Source organism: Aedes aegypti, chromosome 3, assembly GCF_002204515.2.
Source record: "Aedes aegypti strain LVP_AGWG chromosome 3, AaegL5.0 Primary Assembly, whole genome shotgun sequence".
NCBI classification, from domain to species: Eukaryota; Metazoa; Arthropoda; class Insecta; order Diptera; family Culicidae; genus Aedes; species Aedes aegypti.
Genome location: NC_035109.1, coordinates 201629950 through 201649940, shown reverse-complemented (window position 1 = coordinate 201649940; position 19991 = coordinate 201629950). Strand labels below are relative to the sequence as shown.

General features: G+C 44.9%; 1 protein-coding gene across 1 annotated transcript in view; it reads right to left on the bottom strand.

The window, feature by feature from the left end:
- Positions 1–9736: 9736 nt before the first annotated feature.
- Positions 9737–19991, bottom strand: part of LOC5580158 (protein unc-79 homolog) — a 34192-nt gene continuing 23937 nt past the window's right edge. Inside the window, exons 18-29 of the mRNA XM_021850749.1 lie at positions 19679–19827; positions 18851–19615; positions 18317–18794; positions 16218–16735; positions 15806–16144; positions 15562–15740; positions 15345–15499; positions 12593–12924; positions 12157–12537; positions 11818–11996; positions 10206–10638; positions 9737–10143 (exon numbers count right to left, since the gene is read on the bottom strand). Coding sequence (XP_021706441.1) covers positions 9844–10143; positions 10206–10638; positions 11818–11996; positions 12157–12537; positions 12593–12924; positions 15345–15499; positions 15562–15740; positions 15806–16144; positions 16218–16735; positions 18317–18794; positions 18851–19615; positions 19679–19827 — 4208 coding nt within the window. The 3' untranslated portion in view covers positions 9737–9843. The remainder of the gene's footprint in view (positions 10144–10205; positions 10639–11817; positions 11997–12156; positions 12538–12592; positions 12925–15344; positions 15500–15561; positions 15741–15805; positions 16145–16217; positions 16736–18316; positions 18795–18850; positions 19616–19678; positions 19828–19991) is intronic.

Genomic DNA, 19991 nt, shown 5'->3' with positions numbered 1-19991 from the left:
CAGCCCAAGTGGCGCTAGTTCAAGAACCTTACCTTCGTAAGGGGAGCATCTATCTAGGTAACCTTGTGAACCCAGTTTTTGCTACTTTCAGCAAACTTGAAATGGAAAACTCGCGCTCCATGTCCCCCGCATGTGTGCTCGTTAATAACGCAATCGTTGCTACACTCATTTATGAATTAACTACCAGAGATGTATGTGTTATTGTTCGGTATATTTACCACATGGTGAACCATCCCCAACGGATGATTTCAAACGAGTTGTCGTACACTGCGTAACAAAAGGCCTTCCGCTGATTGTGGGCAGTGATGCCAATGCTCATCACATCATCTGGGGCAGCTCAGATATCAATTTGAGAGGCTCCAGTCTGATGGAATAATTAAGTAGTACAGATCTTGCATTACTTAACATAGGCATTCTTGCTGTGTAGTTCCGGCGTATAGAATAGAACTACGAACGACCTGTTCCGGTGGTAAGAGTCCACCAAACGGGGTAACCCCAATTCAAGGTGTGATGCGAAAAACCGTGCTGAGGAATGAATGGTCGAAGGGGTGACAAAGATGTTCGGCCATTAACGGAGCCTGTAGGGCACCTGGGCACCCCTCACAGTATTTTGTTCCTTTTTTTCCGTGCTACTCGTGGGATTCAATAATGAGTAAAATATCTAATCATAACAATAGTAGTAGTGTAGGTAGTAGCAGTAGTAGGGAAGCGAACCCCTTCGCAAGAAGTGGGTTAGCTAGGTCTCCGTTGAGGAGAGTGGAAGCAGGAGGAGGCAGCAGTGCACGTAGTGCCAGTGCTGGAAACCATATTTCATCCCCGGCTAACGCATCGAGTGAAGTTATGGATGGAGCGTGGTTGATGAGGGCCATCAATAAAAGTAGAGATGGGCTCTCTGCAATGGAAGTGGCTGCACAGCAGCTCGACTCCATAATTGACTTTGCGTCCTCGAAGTCTAACATCAGCAAGGACCTCAAGCAGACCCTGTTCAGACTTCGTAAGTCAATGTTGGCGGCCAAGCAGAACCATGCTGAACACATGGTGACTGTGGCTGCGGCAGAACCCGTGGAATTGAAGGTGCCGAAGTCTACCCAGACGGAGCCCTTCGTCTTCGCGGGTAGCCCCAAAAGCGCGGAAGCGAATGCTTACAACAAGCAATTGCAGAAGCGCGCGAGGCAGCCGTCAGGGGAGGAGCTACCCGGCGGCGCTCGCAAGGCCAGGCGGATATTGACCCCGAAAACCGGCAGAAGTGCCGGAAAATCGGACCCCAGCCAGGCGTCCCGGAAAGCCGAGAAGGGTGGGCCCGAAAAGGCTGGCCCCTCATGGAGGGATGGGAACAGGGGGTTGCGACCTTTGAGAGGCCCTCAATCACCACAGGTTAGGGCGGATCAGGGGGTGGGACGCCCCCTGGACAACCGTAGTAAAAAAGAAGAAGCAGGAGGTTCTTCAGCAGGTTCAGGAGCGAAGGGATACCAGGCTAAAAAAGGTAGGAGGGTAGGTGCCAAGCGCGAAAAGGGTGATCATCACCAAGACGGAAGAGTCCAAGTACTCGGAAGTCCTGAAGGCGATGCGCAGTGACGCGAAGCTCGTAGATCTAGGAGCCGACGTACGCAGTGTCAGACGCACTCGTACAGGTGAAATGATCCTCGAGCTTAAGCGCGACAAGGAGCGCAAGGGCGCCGCCTACAAAAGTTTGGCGGAAGAGGTCCTTGGCGAAGGTGTTGGAGTGAGGGCTCTGACGCAGTCAGTGACTCTGAAGGTGATGAACCTTGACGAGATCACCAACGCAGAAGAGCTCGTCACGGCACTGCGGCAACAGTGCGAAGTTCAGTTGCCCACCGCCGCCGTTCAGCTACGGAAAGGTCCGGCAGGTACTCAGGTGGCCTTAGTACACCTACCTGTGGCAGACGCAAATAAGTCCGCTAAGGTAGGTAAGATCAAGGTTGGTTGGTCAGTATGTTCACTGAACATACATGAGCAACCGGTGATCTGCTTTAGGTGTAGGGAACCTGGACACAAGTCCTGGCGCTGTAAAGGCCCTGACAGGACCAAGTTGTGCAGGCGTTGTGGTGAGGAAGGTCATAAGGCACTAGGCTGCAAGAACCCTCCCAAGTGCTTGATTTGTTCCGGCAAGTCCGTGAACAACAATCATCCAACGGGAGGCTCAAGGTGCCCGACCTTCAAACGAGCCATAAACGAAAAGTCACAGTGCAGGTAACGCAGCTGAACCTGAACCACTGTGACGCAGCTCAGCAACTGCTGTATCAGTCAGTTGCTGAGTGGGGGACGGATATCGCCATCATATCGGACCCATACCGAGTACCCGCCGGCAACGGCAACTGGGTCGTGGATGGATCCGGAAAAATGGCGGCGATATGGACATCGGGTAAATACCCTGTCCAGCAGTTGGTGTCTACTACCTACGAGGGCTTCGTGATCGCCAAGGTAAACGGGGTCCTCTTCTGTAGCTGCTATGCGCCTCCGAGTTGGTCGACCGAGCGGTTCACGCAGATGCTGGACTGTATGACGACCGCGCTGACAGGGCGAAGGCCAGTAGTAATAGCGGGTGACTTCAATGCCTGGGCCGTGGAATGGGGAAGCCGTAACACGAACCAGCGAGGTCAAATCCTGCTAGAGGCACTGGCCGTGCTAGATGTCGATCTGGCTAATGTTGGTACCAAAAGTACCTTCAGCCGAAACGGAGTGGAGTCGATTATCGACGTTACTTTTTGTAGTCCTGGCCTAACGAGTAGTTCGAACTGGAGGGTAGACAATGCCTACACTCACAGCGACCACCTGGCGGTTCGCTACAGTATCGACTACAACAACAGCAGGCAGCGGGTTGAGGAAGCGGCTAGGTCAAGGCCAAGCCCTCGTAGGTGGAAGACATCGTACTTCAATGATGAAGTACTTAGGGAGGCGCTCCGCCGTGAGCGTAACCTACTCGGGGACGAACTGGTAGCGGTGCTTACGCGTGCATGCGATGCGACCATGCCTAGAAAAGTCCACCCTAGGAATGGGAGACCACCGACGTACTGGTGGACTCAAGCTATTGCGAACCTGCGCCGTGCCTGCCTACGGGCCAGGAGACGGATGCAGCGAGCACGTACCGAGCAGGAGCGTGAAGAACGACGGGCGGTGTTCACCGCTGCCAAAGTCGCGCTGAAGTCCGAGATAAGGGCAAGCAAAAAGGCCTGCTTTGAGGGACTCTGTCAGAGTGCCAACGTGAACCCGTGGGGTGATGCCTACAGGATCGTTATGGCGAAGACAAGAGGTGCAATTGCTCCTACGGAGCAATCTCCACAGATGCTGGAGGGGATCATCGAGGGGCTCTTTCCGCGCCACAACCCTAGCCCATGGCCTCCTTTTGTAGGACAGCCGGGGATTGGGGCTGGCGATGAGGATAGAGTAACCGATGAGGAACTTGTAGGGATTGCAAAATCCCTAAGCATGGGGAAGGCACCAGGTCCGGACGGAGTTCCAAACCTGGCCCTCAAAGTCACAATCTTGGAGGCTCCCGGTATGTTCAGATCTGCTATGCAGATATGCCTGGACGAGGGAGTATTTCCAGATGCGTGGAAAAGGCAGAGCCTGGTACTATTGCCAAAGGCGGGGAAACCACCCGGTGACCCGTCGGCGTATAGACCAATATGCTTGATTGACACGGTGGGGAAGGTGCTCGAGAAGATCATCCTCAACAGACTGTCGAGGTACACCGAGGGTGTAAATGGTCTCTCAAGCAACCAGTTCGGCTTCCGGAAAGGGAGGTCCACCGTAGACGCTATTCTGACGGTTAAGAAAACCGCTGAGATAGCACTCCAGCGTAAGAGGAGGGGTATTCGCTACTGCGCAGTAGTGACTCTGGATGTAAGGAACGCATTTAATAGTGCCAGTTGGGTGGCTATTGCTGATGCGCTCCTGCGTCTGGGGATACCCGAGTACCTGCACAAGATTCTCGGAAGTTACTTCCAGAATCGGGTATTAGTCTAAGACACAGAGGTGGATCGGAAGTGCTTTCACATAACCGCAGGTTCCATCCTGGGTCCGGTGTTATGGAATGTCATGTACGACGAGGTGTTGAGATTAAAATTCCCGGCGGGTGTGGTCATCGTTGGCTTTGCCGACGATATTACGCTGGAGGTCTACGGTGAATCGATCGAAGAAGTGGAATTGACTGCAGCCCACTCGATCGCAATTGTGGAGGAGTGGATGAGCTCCAGGAAACTGGAATTAGCTCACCACAAAACTGAGGCGGTTGTTGTCAACAACCGAAAGTCGGTGCAGCAAGCGGTGATCAGTGTAGGCGACTGCACGATCACTTCGAAGCGCTCCGTCAAACACTTGGGGGTGATGATCGACGACAAGCTTACCTTCGGTAGCCATGTCGATTATGCCTGCAAGAGAGCCTCCACAGCTATTGTGGCACTGTCCCGGATGATGTCCAATAGCTCTGCGGTGTACGCCAGTAAGCGTAAGCTTCTGGCCAGTGTCGCCTCGTCCATACTGAGGTATGGTGGCCCGGCTTGGGGCACGGCTTTGAGTACCAATAGCTACCGTAGCAAGCTAGAGAGTACTTATAGGCTAATGTGCCTGAGGGTTGCGAGCGCGTACCGTACCGTGTCACACGATGCACTCTGTGTCATCACCGGTATGATGCCTATTGGTATCCTTATCATGGAAGATATAGAGTGCTTCGAAATGCGCGGCACAAGAGGCATACGCAGGACTGCCAGACTGGCCTCCATGGTCAAATGGCAGCGTGCGTGGGACAGTTCCACCAAGGGAGTGTGGACTCACAGGTTGATTCCGAGGTTGGATATCTGGGTCAATAGGCGCCATGGGGAACTAACATTCCACCTAACACAGGTCCTTTCAGGCCATGGATGCTTTAGACAGTATCTACACCGTTTCGGTCATGCGGGTTCTCCCGAATGTCCAGTTTGTGCAGGTTTAGAGGAAATGGCGGAACACGTTTTGTTCGTGTGCCCGCGTTTCCGCACAATACGTGACCGCATGTTTGCCACATGCGGTCGGGACACGACTCCGGACAATTTGGTCCAGAGGATGTGCGAAGACGAGTTTGGCTGGAATGCCGTTTCATCGGCTATCATCCACATCGTCTCGGAACTCCAAAGGAGGTGGCGTGTGGACTCGAGGAGTGACTAGTGCAGACGTTAAACAACAGGTGGTCCAAGGGTTCGCAGTCGGCTACGTAGGTCATACCGGTGCCCTACGGTCGAAATCGACCCTTAAGGCCCAAACGTAATGATAGCGGAACGGCAACGGAATGCGGAACCGGTTCGCCAACATGAATCACACCATCTCGACTGAGCTGACAACGAATGAAATTGAACCAACAATGAGTCGACAAGCTTGTTGTAGTTCATGCTGGCGAACCGGTACCGCATTCCGTTGCCGTTCCGCTATCATTGCGTTTGAGCCTTTACAGCGATTAAGTGGCCGCGGGGAGAACATCCTGGTAGCGCTGCTGTCGTGGCGTCGGCCTACTGGGTTGGATACGAGCCTCTGGTTGTTCGGGGCAGGTGGAGGCCCCTTCGTCAGCAATCCCAGCTGGTGCTACTGAGCCTTCAGTAGGTCAAATTGCGAAGCCCGCAGTATCAGTTCTTGATACCTGTGGTGCAGCTGGGCGCGGGCTTAGTGGTCGACCCTGCCCGCTTTCAGCGGACAACGGGAGGTAAGGACCACCCGGGAAGCTGGCAATGCGACAGCATGCTACCTTGGTGGACCCCCATAAGCGTGTCATCGATGTTCGTTGCTGCATGGCTACGCAGCTAACCTGGAGGATGCGATGTGCAATAGCCCCTCTCCGAAGCAATGCCTTCTTGGTGGTCCCGGAGAGACGAAGGGTTTGGCGGCAATGGAAATGGTTTAGTGGGTCGGGGGTGTAGTCCTGTTTACTGCTTGCATGTAGTAAATGGTCCCCAACCCCACACTCCCGGTCCTCGGTCCGGAGTCTGTTGAGCAGATTATCCCCCCATTGCTTAGAAGGGAAAAAAAAGGAACCCCACTCATATTTCCTCCCAACTTTCCCTGCCCTTTCTTCTCCCATCGGGTAGATGATAAAATAGGCTCAAATATGGCGATGGCACAAATCTTCCAACTGGTGGGGAACGTGCCTTTGGAGCCGGCCTTCTGATACCTGAATGCCCATTCTAGTTCATTGTGTCCACCGAAATAACCAAGGAATGACCATCGGAAAAACTCTTAGGCGCCGTCCACAAATTACGTAACGCTCTAGGGGATGAGAGGCTCAAGCAAAAATTTGAAAATTTTCATACAAAAGGCTTTACGAAGGGGAGAGGGGGTTAAAAATTTCCAATTTTAGCGTTACGTAATAAACGGACGCTGCCTTTTTGAGGGAGATTTTAGTCTTTGTACCAAAACTGGGCATTCGACGGCTCAATCTCTTTGATTTTAAGAGCATGCGGCCCATCTAACACAATAATGAGTGCATGACAACTCTGGTTCATTGTGGCTATAGAAACCACCCAGGAATGACCACCGTAGAAACCCGTATAGTGGGTCATTTTAGTTTTTGTACCAAAACGAGGCACTTGACGGTTTAATCTTCCTATTTTTTCGGGCATGTGACTTATCTCACACAATTATGAGTGAGCGAGTGAAGACCAAGTGCAAAGGAATAGACAAGGCAGACCGGTGAAGAGGATTTACAGTATAGAATATAGCGTCGGTGGTGTAGTGGTAAGCGTGATTGCCTTTCACCCCAGTCGGTCGGGTATCAATTCCCGTCGACGTTGTCTGGTTTTCCTGAGACATAAAATCCCTGATAACGCCTTCTTCCGGAATGGAAATATAGCCGTTCATACCGGCCTATGTGTTCATGGGTTCAATATTAGCGTTGGGTAAATTTAGCTAGAACATCGATGTTACTGAATCGATTCGTTTTTTTTTTTTTTTTTTTTTTTTTTTTTTTTTTTTTTTTTTTTTTTTTTTTTTTTTTTTTTTTTTTTTTTGGTGGGGATTGCTCATCAAACCTTCCGGTCCGCCTCATAGTTACGTACTATTTGGTGCTGGGTGTAGTTCTTGCTTTTCCAGCTGTATTGAAAAGCATGAGCCATAGTCTTTGGCATACAATCGGATCTTTCTTTAGCAGAAAAGAACCGAAATGTCTATCGACGACCGGTGATTGCTAGCAGATAGTTGAAAAACTGAATACACTGATTGCCTGTCGATCAGAGCCGAACTAGGCATAGATCGTATACATACATCTGAATCTACATGTCTCCGATGTATTACATCGTTCTAGGTGGGAGTTATCTGATATGTGAATATGGTACCATAACAGAATTTTCCATCTGAACGAAGTGATAAATCATAATATTCCGCAAACTGTATCACACATCTACAGAATGTATTGCGTGAAGTTAAGACACAGCAGAGTATTGGGTACATAGGACCAAGTCCCTGTCGGGTGGCGCGAAACTGATGAGCGATAGACAATAGAATCAACAACACTGCCATAAGGGATAGTAAGCATGTGACTATTGTCGAAACTATGATTAGGAGGCAAATCAACATCCCAAGATCAAATTTTTGTTACAACCAATGTAGGTATTATTAAATTAGGCTGTAGAAAATGATAAATATCTGCAAGGTAATAAATGCTCGTAGTCTGTTTTCTTCGAATACACATGTATAAATTGAGAAACTTTAAAGTAGATGGAGTGCCGTGTGCCTTTTGATTCCGCTCCTGGATGCTTGTCTTTGACGGATACGCGTGTTTCGACTGCCACTTGCAGTCTTCTTCAGTGTCAGTGTCAGAAGACTGCAGGTGGTAGTCGAGATACGCGTGTCTGTCAGGGATGAGCGTTTGGGGGCGGAGTTGGAGGGTGCACGGTACTCCATCTACTTTAAAGTTTCTCTATTTGAGATTCTGCTCAGAGGATTCGAACATTCATTAAAGAGATGTATAAATTGTTAAAATTGACGAATCATACGCGAAATTTATTAAACGGATCATGAAATTAGGACTGAAATCATAATGATGATAGATTATCAACTTTCCTTTCGTCGTGCTATCGTTAGAATCACCAAACTGATTGGTTTCCCACTACATACACCAATACAACAGCACATAAAAACTGAAGTATTATAATCGCGCGTTGAAACTTATTCAGTGAATTCTTGAATATAGCTAGTATAAATGACAGAATCATCAACTTCTTAAACTTTCTTTAACTGAAAACAGGATGCTTGTTTATCAAACATGCTCAATCTGCACCTAAAATCTCGGATCCAAATAGTTTTCTAAATAAAAATTGTGTCTAAATAAAACGTGCAGGCCAACAAACATAATTGAGTAGGAGTTTACAAGTTACTTAGCACATGAGAAGCATTTTGAAAAGGGATTTTGACGGTTCGATTGGCGGCTTACCGCCTACTCGCATTTCTCCCTTTTAGGATCTCTACTCACAACAATAATTATTTAACACAAACTAATATCAGATGGGCCGCCATTCTGTGGAGTGATGTGGCCCCTTCCTTTCCTTGTTTTATTATCTTTCCAGAACAACCGAAATGAAGAAGGAAACCTCCAAGCCATTGTGGAGAAGTGATGTCACAACAGGAAGATACGCATACCCGGCACCCAGGTCGTAAATCGGTTTGATTACATGCATAATAATAACTATTTACACCCTGACAGAACTGCCTATCTCAAAAATAGGTAAGAAGGGCGGGACGATGGTGCGAGCCTACCCACTCTGTCATCGGTGGGCGTCGGGCGTGCTAACGGGTATAGCAAGGCCTATGGGGCTCTGCCTGCACAAATCATGTTTTCTTTCTCTTTCACTTTTTGTGAATTTGCTAACAACAATGCCATTAAAGTAAATCCAATACAGGAATGCAGTGCAGAGCCTCATAACGCCGTTTTCGGTAAACGTATTTCCCAGCGTGGGGGTTTATAGGGATGTTTGTGTAAACAACGCAGATTGGCCATGGCTAGGGGGTGCGTTGATATTAGCAGATTAGCAGATTAGCAGAACATCGATGTTACTGAATCGATTCGTTTTCGATATGTCGAATCGATTCACCGATTTAATCGAATCATTTGAATCGATGTTTTTGAATCGATTCGATTTTCAAAATCATATGGAAATTCACAAAAAAAGCTCTCAAAACAAATCCAATTGTAATCGCGTTCGATTTTTAAGTTCCTTCAGTTAAAAAACCTTTGAAACTTAAATTTGTACATTATTCACTTGAGGGTATGTTCAAGATAAGGTTTATGGTTCATCAACCCATTATGAAATTCTAATCAATTTCATACTTTTGAATCGAAACAAAAAATCGAATGAAGAAAATCGATTCACTCGATTTTGAGTGCTCCTAACATCGATTCAAAAAATCGATTAATCGGAATGAAAAAATCGATGTTCGGAACATCGATTCAAAATCGCCCATCGCTATTCGATATGTAGGGTCCCAGGTGACAGCCACTCGTCTCTCTGGGCAACGGGATTTTAGGGCTTCGATCCTAGACCCATCCGACGTTAAACAAATAACTGGCGCCGAACAGTGCTAGTTGGCCAAAAAAGAAGAAAAAGACAGAACAGATTCGAGCTGCGATGGTTCGTGTGAATTAACACGAGGTGGGTTCAATAAATCCTTGCTCCATTGTAGTTATCGAGGTGTGTAGCTGCTGTGCGTTACAAAATGTCTATGGCGCCGTGTGATATAATAATAAATTGAATATGAATTGTTTTAGTTATTGTATTTGGTTACATGCATCAGAGAGGGCAACAGTTAGACATAAATATTCACGATCATGTAACAATAATCAGTACATCAATGTAAAACATGTATCTATATTGAATAGAATTGAGTAGCTGTAGACGATTGCAGTTCGATTTGGCCCATTTTAAACTGTAGTCGTTGCAGCCATTTCAGCAGTGCTTCCGAAGCATGCAGGTCCTGATCGGTCGCGTTGGGAACTGCATCACGGCAGTTTTGCAAACGCACATGCTGTGTACCGGATAGAGGAGTGTTTGAAGATAGCACAGGCGTCCACAGTGGTAACAGCTTTGCCAATACAGTTGAGCGAGTTTCTTTCAATGCTTCCAGTAGACTGAGAAAATGTAAACTGACGCTCTCCGAAAACTGGAACTAATATTAGAAGGATTAGTTATTTACGAGCAAGTTTATGTGAAACACAAATATGCACTAACTTTTGAATGAGACACCAATTGTAAAATGCAGGGCGTAACTTTAGCCCAAAACTCGAATAGAATACCCATGGTAATGTTATGGGATTCTGAGGAAGGCGCCGCAGCGCAGGCTATCTGTTCCAAGTAGACTGTCCATAGTTGGCATAGGGTAAATGCATGGAACAGTGATGACATGTGTAGGACAGATGTTTTGGATTGTTCTGCAAATCCAGCAAATATAACTTGAATATGATCTGCTATATGGCAGCTCGATTCCTGTGGCACGGGTTGTGCGACTGTGTTCACTGGATGCTGGAGATGATAATGTACCGCTGCACCATGCTGTCCGATCTGACCACCTCGTTTACCCATCAGTGCCGTGTGTGTCAATGAGCCCATCAAAAGCCAAGAGAGTAATCGCATATGCCCAACACAATCCGTAAACTCTTTCGGTCTAAAAAAAAGGATTATACATATTTTAGAAGGTGGATCGTATCTTTTCATTATACTTAGAATAGCAAAACAGGTTCCATGTATGACAAGACAGCTGTGCGAAATTTAAACTCGATCAGTTCAAATATATTTTTACCTAAGGTTATGAACGATTTGCTGCGGTAAAGCTTAGTTTTGCAAGGAACATGTGATTGTTCATATGTTAAATTTTAGCTAAGAGCGTTCAATAGGAGTTTACAAGGTGCGGAATGATGACAATGTCCCGCTCGGTCCCGACTTCCGACTTTTATCGCTACACGCTTTAGGCGGGTGTACAAAAATGCCACCGTTTCAAATGTTCTGCCTACGCTATTATTATCATCCGCAAAACAAACAAATTGGCTGGATCTTATGAAAATAGTGAAACACAGCATAATACTTCCGTGCGCGATGTCAACAGCAGGAACGAAAGTTCATCATCCTACTGAAGTGTCCGGCGAGATATGAACAAACATTAGGCGGCATCCACAAATTACGTAACGCTCGAAGGGGGGGAGGGGGTAGGCTCGAGCGTTACGACTCATACAAAATTTTAAAAATTTCCATACAAAAAGCGTTACGGAGGGGGGGAGGGGGTCGAAAATTTCCAATTTTAGCGTTACGTAATAAATGGATGCCGCCTTAGTGTTTGCCCGACATCTTCACGCAATTATGCACACCGTCCATTGTGGCTCATGTCAGTCTCGAGAGCATCCCCGGTTATACCGGGGGTCGTCTACCAATCAAAATATGGTCAATTTGTGATTCCGTCTTTTCTGGGACCTCCAGGAATATCGACACTTAACCTCCCGTGTTGAAAATAGGTGCTACAAATCGTCATAATCTTGGATGAAGCAGAATCAATCAGTCTTAGACCATTTTTGTGCGTCACTCAGTGATCTGAACTTTCCAATCTTCGGTCTGAACTCTTTTTCCTGGCTAACCTAAGCGTATAAATCTTCTTTGATGGAAAACAGCGTATTATAATTAGAAATTATCAAAAATAAGTTTCAACGATTGATATGAAATTTCGCACAGTTGTACCGGGCCCCAACTATCTACGACTGCGAGTCTTATGTTTTTTTTATCATATTGTCATATATGCTATAAATTAAACTAAAATTTCGATTATGGAATCTTTTAAGACGCTTTACTACTTTACCCTTGTTGAAGCGATGAAGGAGCATTATTCAACCACGGTAAATATCTGGATACTGCCCGGTTATCCCTCGAATTGCCTCGTGACATTTCCAAGGCAAGGTATTGGGCAACGGCTCCTTTCAACACTCCTCCTAAGGTATCTTCGCTCAAACCTGTCGTGATTCCACCGTTTTTGAAATTCTGTCGTGATGTAAAAAGAAACTAAAAATCAAGTTTTAATGGCAACGTTTGCGTAAGTACATTGACCAGGTCACGAAATTAGAATTTCTTACACACACACCAATTGAATATAATTCAAAGCACTTCCACAATTTCATTTTAATAATTTAAGTGAACTTACCTTAATTTTGCTTAGAGTGTGGAAGTCTGCTAAAAACTCCATTACATCATTCAAATACGTCTGTCGCATGCATTCTGCTATGTTGCAACTGAAATGAGGAGGAGTTTCCGGTAAATCTTCAATTACGCCTGGTGGCAAAGCGCCTCCAGCATCCTGTAGCAGAATTCCAACTAATAGCAGGAGATTACTATCCGGAATATTCGTTTTGAATTTTAACGCCTGCACCAGTTCAAACACCATTTGTCTGCATAATTGGAGTTTGTCACGTTCTTTCGAAAAAGCACGATTATTCAAATGACATAAATCCACTAACACCTTATGAGACAAAGTGAGATTTTGAATCCCATAGCTTAGGATTTTCGAAAATGGTTCCAAAACATTCTGTAAGTCAAAGATTCAGTATTGATAAGTTTCAGCTTTAAAAACAGAATAATACCTTCGACAGTTGTGGTACTTTTAAGATTGATGTCATAATGTGTAATAGGCTATCTGCTTCATCTAGGCTCGGTAGAATGAATACAATTCTACGGAACAAGCTGTCGATTCCCTGCACTGCCGTCGTCCAAATGCTTCCGCTGATGTTATCAATCGGTATGCTTTGCAAATACTCCGACAAATTCCTCAATATAATCGGCAGCATATCCACCGGCAGCGTTTTCTTGGAGTTCAGGGTTTCCACCAACAACTGCACCGGGCTGGTCGGGTTGAGCTCCGTGAAATCATTCAAACTAATGGCTACACTTTTGTAGAATTTCCTGCGTACGGTTTCTGTTGGAAAATATAACGATCAATATAAATTAATAATATAACGATATTTCAATCAAAATTATAATTTAATGTATTTGGTCCTGGTAAAACAAACCTTTACTTGGAGCTTCAATTTATATTGGATAAGTTTGATTACTTAAATTTTCGAGGTAGTTCAAAAATTCGGTTTTCTATTTTATCGGATTGTGCTACTTTTCCTCGATCGCCAGTTCCCCGAATGATTCTTTTGACCCATCCATTAACAATCAAAGCAATCAAAAGTTTGAGATATTGGGTCATTAGGACTAAATTCATGTTGCCAAAAATGTTTCAACGATTGATATAAAATATGATACGAAACTTTAAAGAACCGCCAATCAAGAAAAGAAAACGAGCAGGAAAGCGACATTCGGGGAAAAGTAGCACAATCATTTTATCAAGTAGCGCGGCTAGTATAAAACTGCGTCCAAAACTATCCGACTTCAATGATACATACTTCAATGATACCGACGTCTGGATCGATACAGTGTAGCGAGACTGAAAGATGTCGCCAATGCATACGCGTATCTTGGGGCAGTGTTGCCAAATGAGGGCGAGCTCTATGAGTCTCTCTTGAGGACCAATTGCGAACAGTTACAGCTGCCATTATTGACGCTGCCAAAACAATTGTTGGATACGTGGAACAGAACTTAAGAAATTAATAGTTCGATGTCAAAAGGACTTGGAAGAGAAACATGAAGATATATCTGATAGTTGAAGCCTAAACCTCAATTCCGCTAAAATAACTAATCAGGAAATTATTGCATGTGGGGAAGGCTTCGAGTCGCGAACCGAAATGTGTAGGGGAAGAAGGGAACATCGTGATGGGCGGACAGACGAATCGAAATGTGGAAGCAGCACTACGATGAGCACCTGAATAGCACATAGAACACAAGTGCAGAGGGTCTGGACAGCAAAAGTGATAGATATCGGAGCAGATATAAGCCTGGAGAGATTGAACGCATGCCTACAACGGCTGATAGTCAGTATGGACGATGAAACAACTACTGAAAGATTGAAGGCAAGGTAGGACGTAATCTACAAGAAAGATATCAAACTGAGACTATCGTTCAATCACTTTTCTAAATGCTGCCTACAAAGTTCTGGTTATCTTCTTTCATATATCGCCTTTAGCACACGAGTTCGTGGCTGCTCGATAACGGATCAGATTTTTTTCCGTGGTAAACTCTGCAGAAATGTCGTTACTAACAGATCCCCTCATGTAGAGCTATATAAGATCATGGACGAGAAAAGCTTTCCCGCGAAGCTCATAAGATCAGTTCATTCGAATTTCACAGGGTACTACGACAGCTTAACAACCGAGGTACGATTTTCACAAAATCCGGGAATTTTTATTGCTTCTCGAATTACATGGGGTTGGTAAATGGCTGGGCATGGCGTATCATTGGTACCTCGCGTACCTGAAGAAATTAAATAGACCCCTCTGTTCGGTCCTTAGCCTCCTGCCCAGCAACTCCTATCCCTATCTCCTCGCAACACTGGCCAGGGTACGAGTAACCTTAGGGAAGATCGGGTAACCAACCCCGGTGGGAACCTTGATCGTATGTTGACAGGGAAGGAGGGGTTTGCTTTTGCTTCTGCAAACCTGGAGCGTCTGTACTCCATGTTAGGAGCGGCTCACAACAGCGTCTGTTTCCCATGTCAGGGGCGGCTGATCATCGTCTGAGTGCCAGAGAAGGACTCTAAGCTAAACTGCGCACTATGGACCCTCCGAACATTTAGAAGGAATGGTCCTCCGGAAATCTTAGGGGTTAGTGTCAGGCCCTGCAAGCCAGCCGTAAAAACATCAAGCAACGAGTAATCAACGAGAGAATACGAACCGGGACAATCGGCGAAGATCACAGCGACGTAAAGGGAGTAGCGATTGGAAGCTTGGTACGTGGAACTGTAAATCTTTCAACTTCATCGGGAGCACTCGCCGACGTGCTGAAGGTAGAGATAACCACCGCATCATCTGTGGAAGACGTATCACTATGGACTCCAGTAGAAACAACGTTTCAAAAAGATTCACCTAGCACCAAATGTAGCATGTGTTTTACGGACATGGCACCAGGACCATGCTGCACAAGAACCTGCAAGCACTTCGAGCGTCGAACGATAGGAGAACAATGCGTAGCGTTGAAAAATGAACCATGGGCTCACTCAACTGTATGGCAAACTTAGTATCCTGCCTGAAGGTAACGTGATGTACCTAAAACCACCGAATAATAATTCTACAAATAAGATGTTCGCTTCAAAGCAGAGCGTGCACACATGTCAGTGTAGTGTAGAGTACCGGCCATGGACCAAGTGAATGAGCGGAAAATTGATGACGAGGTTTTATCAAGATGATTGATGTAGGACCAAATAAATAGAACAACAATAATCGGGGCATATCTTACCATTGGCTTGTGTTAAAAATATCTGATAGAATACGCCATTTGGAGCTAACTGATGCAAGACGCAACGTATGAACTGATGCGCGACAGACTGTGATCCTCCGGGAAGATGTGTCGCACTTTCACATTGCCATGGGAAGGTAGAATGGAGTGCAACTCTAGTAAGGAATAATAGTTGTTAACAGAAATGTATGTACATTCAATGCAATTTGAATATTACCTTGAAACAATCGTCAGAATATCTGGTAGAAATGGTGCAGCAAGAGCAGGTTCTCGGTGGATAAATGTACCTAAAATAATTAACATAATTCCCATTTCTTCATCCGTATATTCTTCCTTAATTGCGCCACATTCTGAACATCGCTCACAGATGCATTCATCTCCAATTCTGGACGCACTCTGTTATTGAAAATTAACTTATAGTATTACTGAGTTTTTGGTTAATTGGAACAAACATTACATACCGGCTTTTCGGAACTGTTACTTCCGATTTGAGTATCTTCCCCGTCAGAATCATCCTTGCTGGATGGAGCCCATGATCCAGCATATCGTATTTTACTATCCGATGCACTGATTGAGCCGATGGCAAATGGCCCTACTTTCCGTAGTCTTTGTCTAGCTTGCCGAGTTCCTTCACGATTAGGAACTTCCGGTTTCACATCTGCTGAAACGCTACGCAATATAGTGCTGTGTACGTCTTCTGGTTGCGGAGGAGATTCTAAGGCTATTTGCTTGATAAGTTTGCGTGGAGATGCACCACGACTGTTGATAACGACCATATCGTCTTTATTGCTTCCGGCGCTCTGCAAGTAGGCAAGCTTTTTAAATCACGGTCCTTAATTTCCAATACTTCTAAAACATTAATAATTTACTTACATCAGATATTTCAAGACTGTCGTGCTTCAGATGGCTGATATCAGGAATCGTAAGTGCTTCTCTTACTTTGTCCACTAGTGCAGAAATCCCCTCTTTGCCATGTTGCCCTATCGGCAGCAATCTTTCTGGGGTGGGAATCTCTAACTGGGCGATACTTCTGGGACTCAACAAAGGCTCAGCCATTTCTGTCGTCGGTGGAATCATAAGGTCCATTTTTGAAAGTGGTGTCTCTGGAGAAGCATAGTTAAGAGAACGATCAAAATGCCTGATATCGCTTCGGTGGAGCATTTTAGCGGTTTGTTCTCCTGTGTTCTGGGGTGTACCGTTGTTTGATATCGGGGTACTTGCTGGAGTTAAACTGGGTTCGATTATTCGTTTTTGGCGGCCCAAAGTTTTCTGCGCTGGTGACACTGATCTTTGTTCGGACCAATTGGATGTTGACTCGTGGTTTGTTGTCAGGGGTCTAGATTTATCCACTGTTGGTTGCTTTTGATCCCTGTATTCGACCGATTCTTCATCTAGAACAAAAAAGGTTGTTTAAACAATTACATACAGTTGCAATAAAGTTTATCAAGTAATGCTAGAGTGCCAATTGGATGGTCCAGATGGCCGCAGCGGTAAACGCGCAGCTATTCAGTAAGACCAAGCTGTTGGGCGTTGATTCGAATCAAAACCGGTCGAGGATCTCTTCGGGTTGGAATTTTTCTCGACTTCTCAGGGCATGAGTATCTTCGTATCTGCCATACGATATAAAAATGTGGTCAATCGGCAAGGAAAGCTCTCAGTTAATAACTTTTCAAGTGCTCATAAGACCACTAAGCTGAGAAAGTTAGCTGTGAGTTAGGTATAAACCTAACTGTCTGCTGGATAAGGCGGGCATGTTATTGAAAAGATCAATCTTTAGCAGACTAGTACCGTATGCGGAAGGTGTGGACGGCCTGTTAAACAACCTGTTCGGATCAATGAAAAGTAAAATGAGTAGTATTTTTACCCTGCGGTTGTCACTATGGATGTGGAAAATGTGTTCGACACCGCAAGATAGAGGGCGATAGCCAACGCATGCACTTAACCGCGTCGAACAACCGCGAGAGTACCTCGGATTTGGGGGGGTGCCAAGAGCGCAACTGCTCCGGCACCCCCAATTAAGGGGGGGCCCCGAGGAACTAATATTAAGAACAAAATACGTTTAGAAATACCTTTCAATATTATCTCTTTAGACATTTGAACATATAATTCAAACGATTAACTCAACTTTTCATTGTTTAAGTAAATTGTTTTTCTTCACCTAATATCTGAATCTCACAGTATGGTTTGATCAATGAGTATCCTTCAATATATTACAAAAAAAAACATGGATGTTAAGCCAAAATTGTAAAAAAAAATCTTCGAAATCCTATTCTAATTAGTTTTAAAAAAATATTGGAATTTGAAATACGGTCAACGTTTTTACATGATCCTAACAAATACGGCTAAACCTGTAAAGCACTGTTCAATTCAAATTGTTTATTGGGTTCCTATCCGAACTTTAAAATAAAAATATATTTGAAATTCTATCAGGATTCTTTTGTGACGCGGTAGTCAGTATTTTTGAATATCTATTATATTTTGTATGCCTTAGTTGATGAAGTTTTCTGTGGATTCAGTATAGGCTTAGCTTTGCGTCGTCAGTAATGGCTCAGCTTATCTCGTGGTGATGATTGATGACAAGCTTAACGCGGAGCATACACTAGTTTTAACGGATTGGCGGTGGTGCGTCAACTCCACATTTCGTCTGTTTGCAGATTTTCCCTTTGAAAAAAAGGGAGTATCTATAGAGATCCATAGAGGAAGCAGGATTGACCGCAATACATCCTATCTTCGCAGTTGAGGGAAGAATAAGGTCTAGCCTGGAATTAGCCCGTCATAAGAATGAGGTTTGGGGCCTTCCTTAGCCGAAAGTGCTCATGGAACACTAAGCTGAAAAGCAGGCTTTGTCCCGGTGAAGACTTAATGCCAAGAAGAAAATAAGAAGAAGACTGAGGTAGTGGCGGTCAACATACGCAAGTCTGAGCAACAATCACTCTCCCCTTAAAACTTATAAATAACTCACCGTCAGTTTTAGGTTGGTTTGAGCTGAAGCAAGTTACTACTTTGGAAACTGTTGATTCTTTGGCTTTCGGTATGGCAACCGATGTATTCTGTGTTAACGACAATAGCTTTCTGCACGTTGGCTGGCGGATTAAGAATAGCTTGAGCCTTTGGTTGACCCAACATCGAAGAAGTAACCATCATACGCACTCCTTCCTGTACAGAGCACTTCTGTGGCACTGAAGTTGGAGTTGTTTTGTGTGCCAATGCAGCGCTTGTTCCAAAATCAGTGGGGGATTTGTCACTGCCGCCTGCAGACGCCATAATTTTATGTAGCTTTTTGGAAAGCTCAGCTTTATCGTCTTTTTCTCCCGTTGTTATAGTTGAAATTGCCACCTGTGCAGTGGCCAAATTAGCTGTCGTTACATGAGTAGTAACTTTGTTTTTAACCAGTTCAGGCTTCAGCGGTGCACATATATTGTCGAAATGAACAGTATCGTCAAAGGAGTTCTGTAATATATTAAAGATGGGATGAAACGGAATGATTACTATATAGTAAAACATACCGGTGCACTGCTCAAATGGAGTGTACTGTCGGAAGGATCACTTTCCGGTATGGCAACCAATTCTGATTCTGTATCATCGGTTTCCAAGCTAGAGTCGGGATACTTCCGGAATCCTAATGGGTTAGTTTTTGACGGTTTTTGCTTTGAAGAGTGACCATGTCCATGTGACGGTCCTTCTGAAGTAAACAATGGACTTGGTGGTGGAGTTTCCTGTAGTCTATCATCATGGTCAGTACCCAGTGATGGTTGACTCATGTCTCTGGAACGCGAAGGCATATCCATTACAACGGTAGCTGGAATCCTTCGACATTGGTGGAAATGGGATTCAAGAGAATTTATGACGATCCTTATCAAGTTCTGTATCTGGTCAGCATACGGTGGTTGGTTGTATTGGTATTTGTACAATATTACAAGCAAAGACATCATCCAGTTGCGACGGACTTGAATTTCCATATACCACAGCGAGAAAGTATACGAAACACTAGGTATGGCTTCGGTTCCAGTTTGCAGAAGACCATTACCTTGATTTGGAGCATACAAGAGAACCTGTATCACTGTTGGCAACAGCAACCAACCCATTAAATGGTTTTGATCTAAGACTTGTGGTAAGTTTGCTACAAACGAGTTGAATACAGTCGACGTTCTAAGTCGCGTAGGTGGTATGTGGAATAGCTTTTCCGTTTGATTATACCCAAGGAGCAGATATAGATGCCGCAAAACTATAGATTGTTGCTTAACCATTGGTTTTTCATCGGTAGGATATGCCTATAATGACGAAATAAGAAATTATAGAACTATCGTGGACTAGCTTTTTACCAAATCAATTACCAAGTCTGCACGTGACATGAATTGCATCAATAAAAATACCAAAAGATGTATTGTTTCCTTGTCAGCCTCTTCGAGATCTATAACGCGATACAGACATCCAGACATGTTAAAATCATCACCAGCTCCACCTATAGAATGAATATGTCCATCTGAAATGGAAAACATTTTGTTTTTTTTTTGCCGCTAGGATTTCTTAACCATGATAGTGTAGTAAATGGAAAGGAAGAAAGAGAAGGTATGGGATCAAGGTATGGACGTCCATAAGTATTACAATAAATATTTTCACATACCAGGTTTGCGGATGAACTTAGGA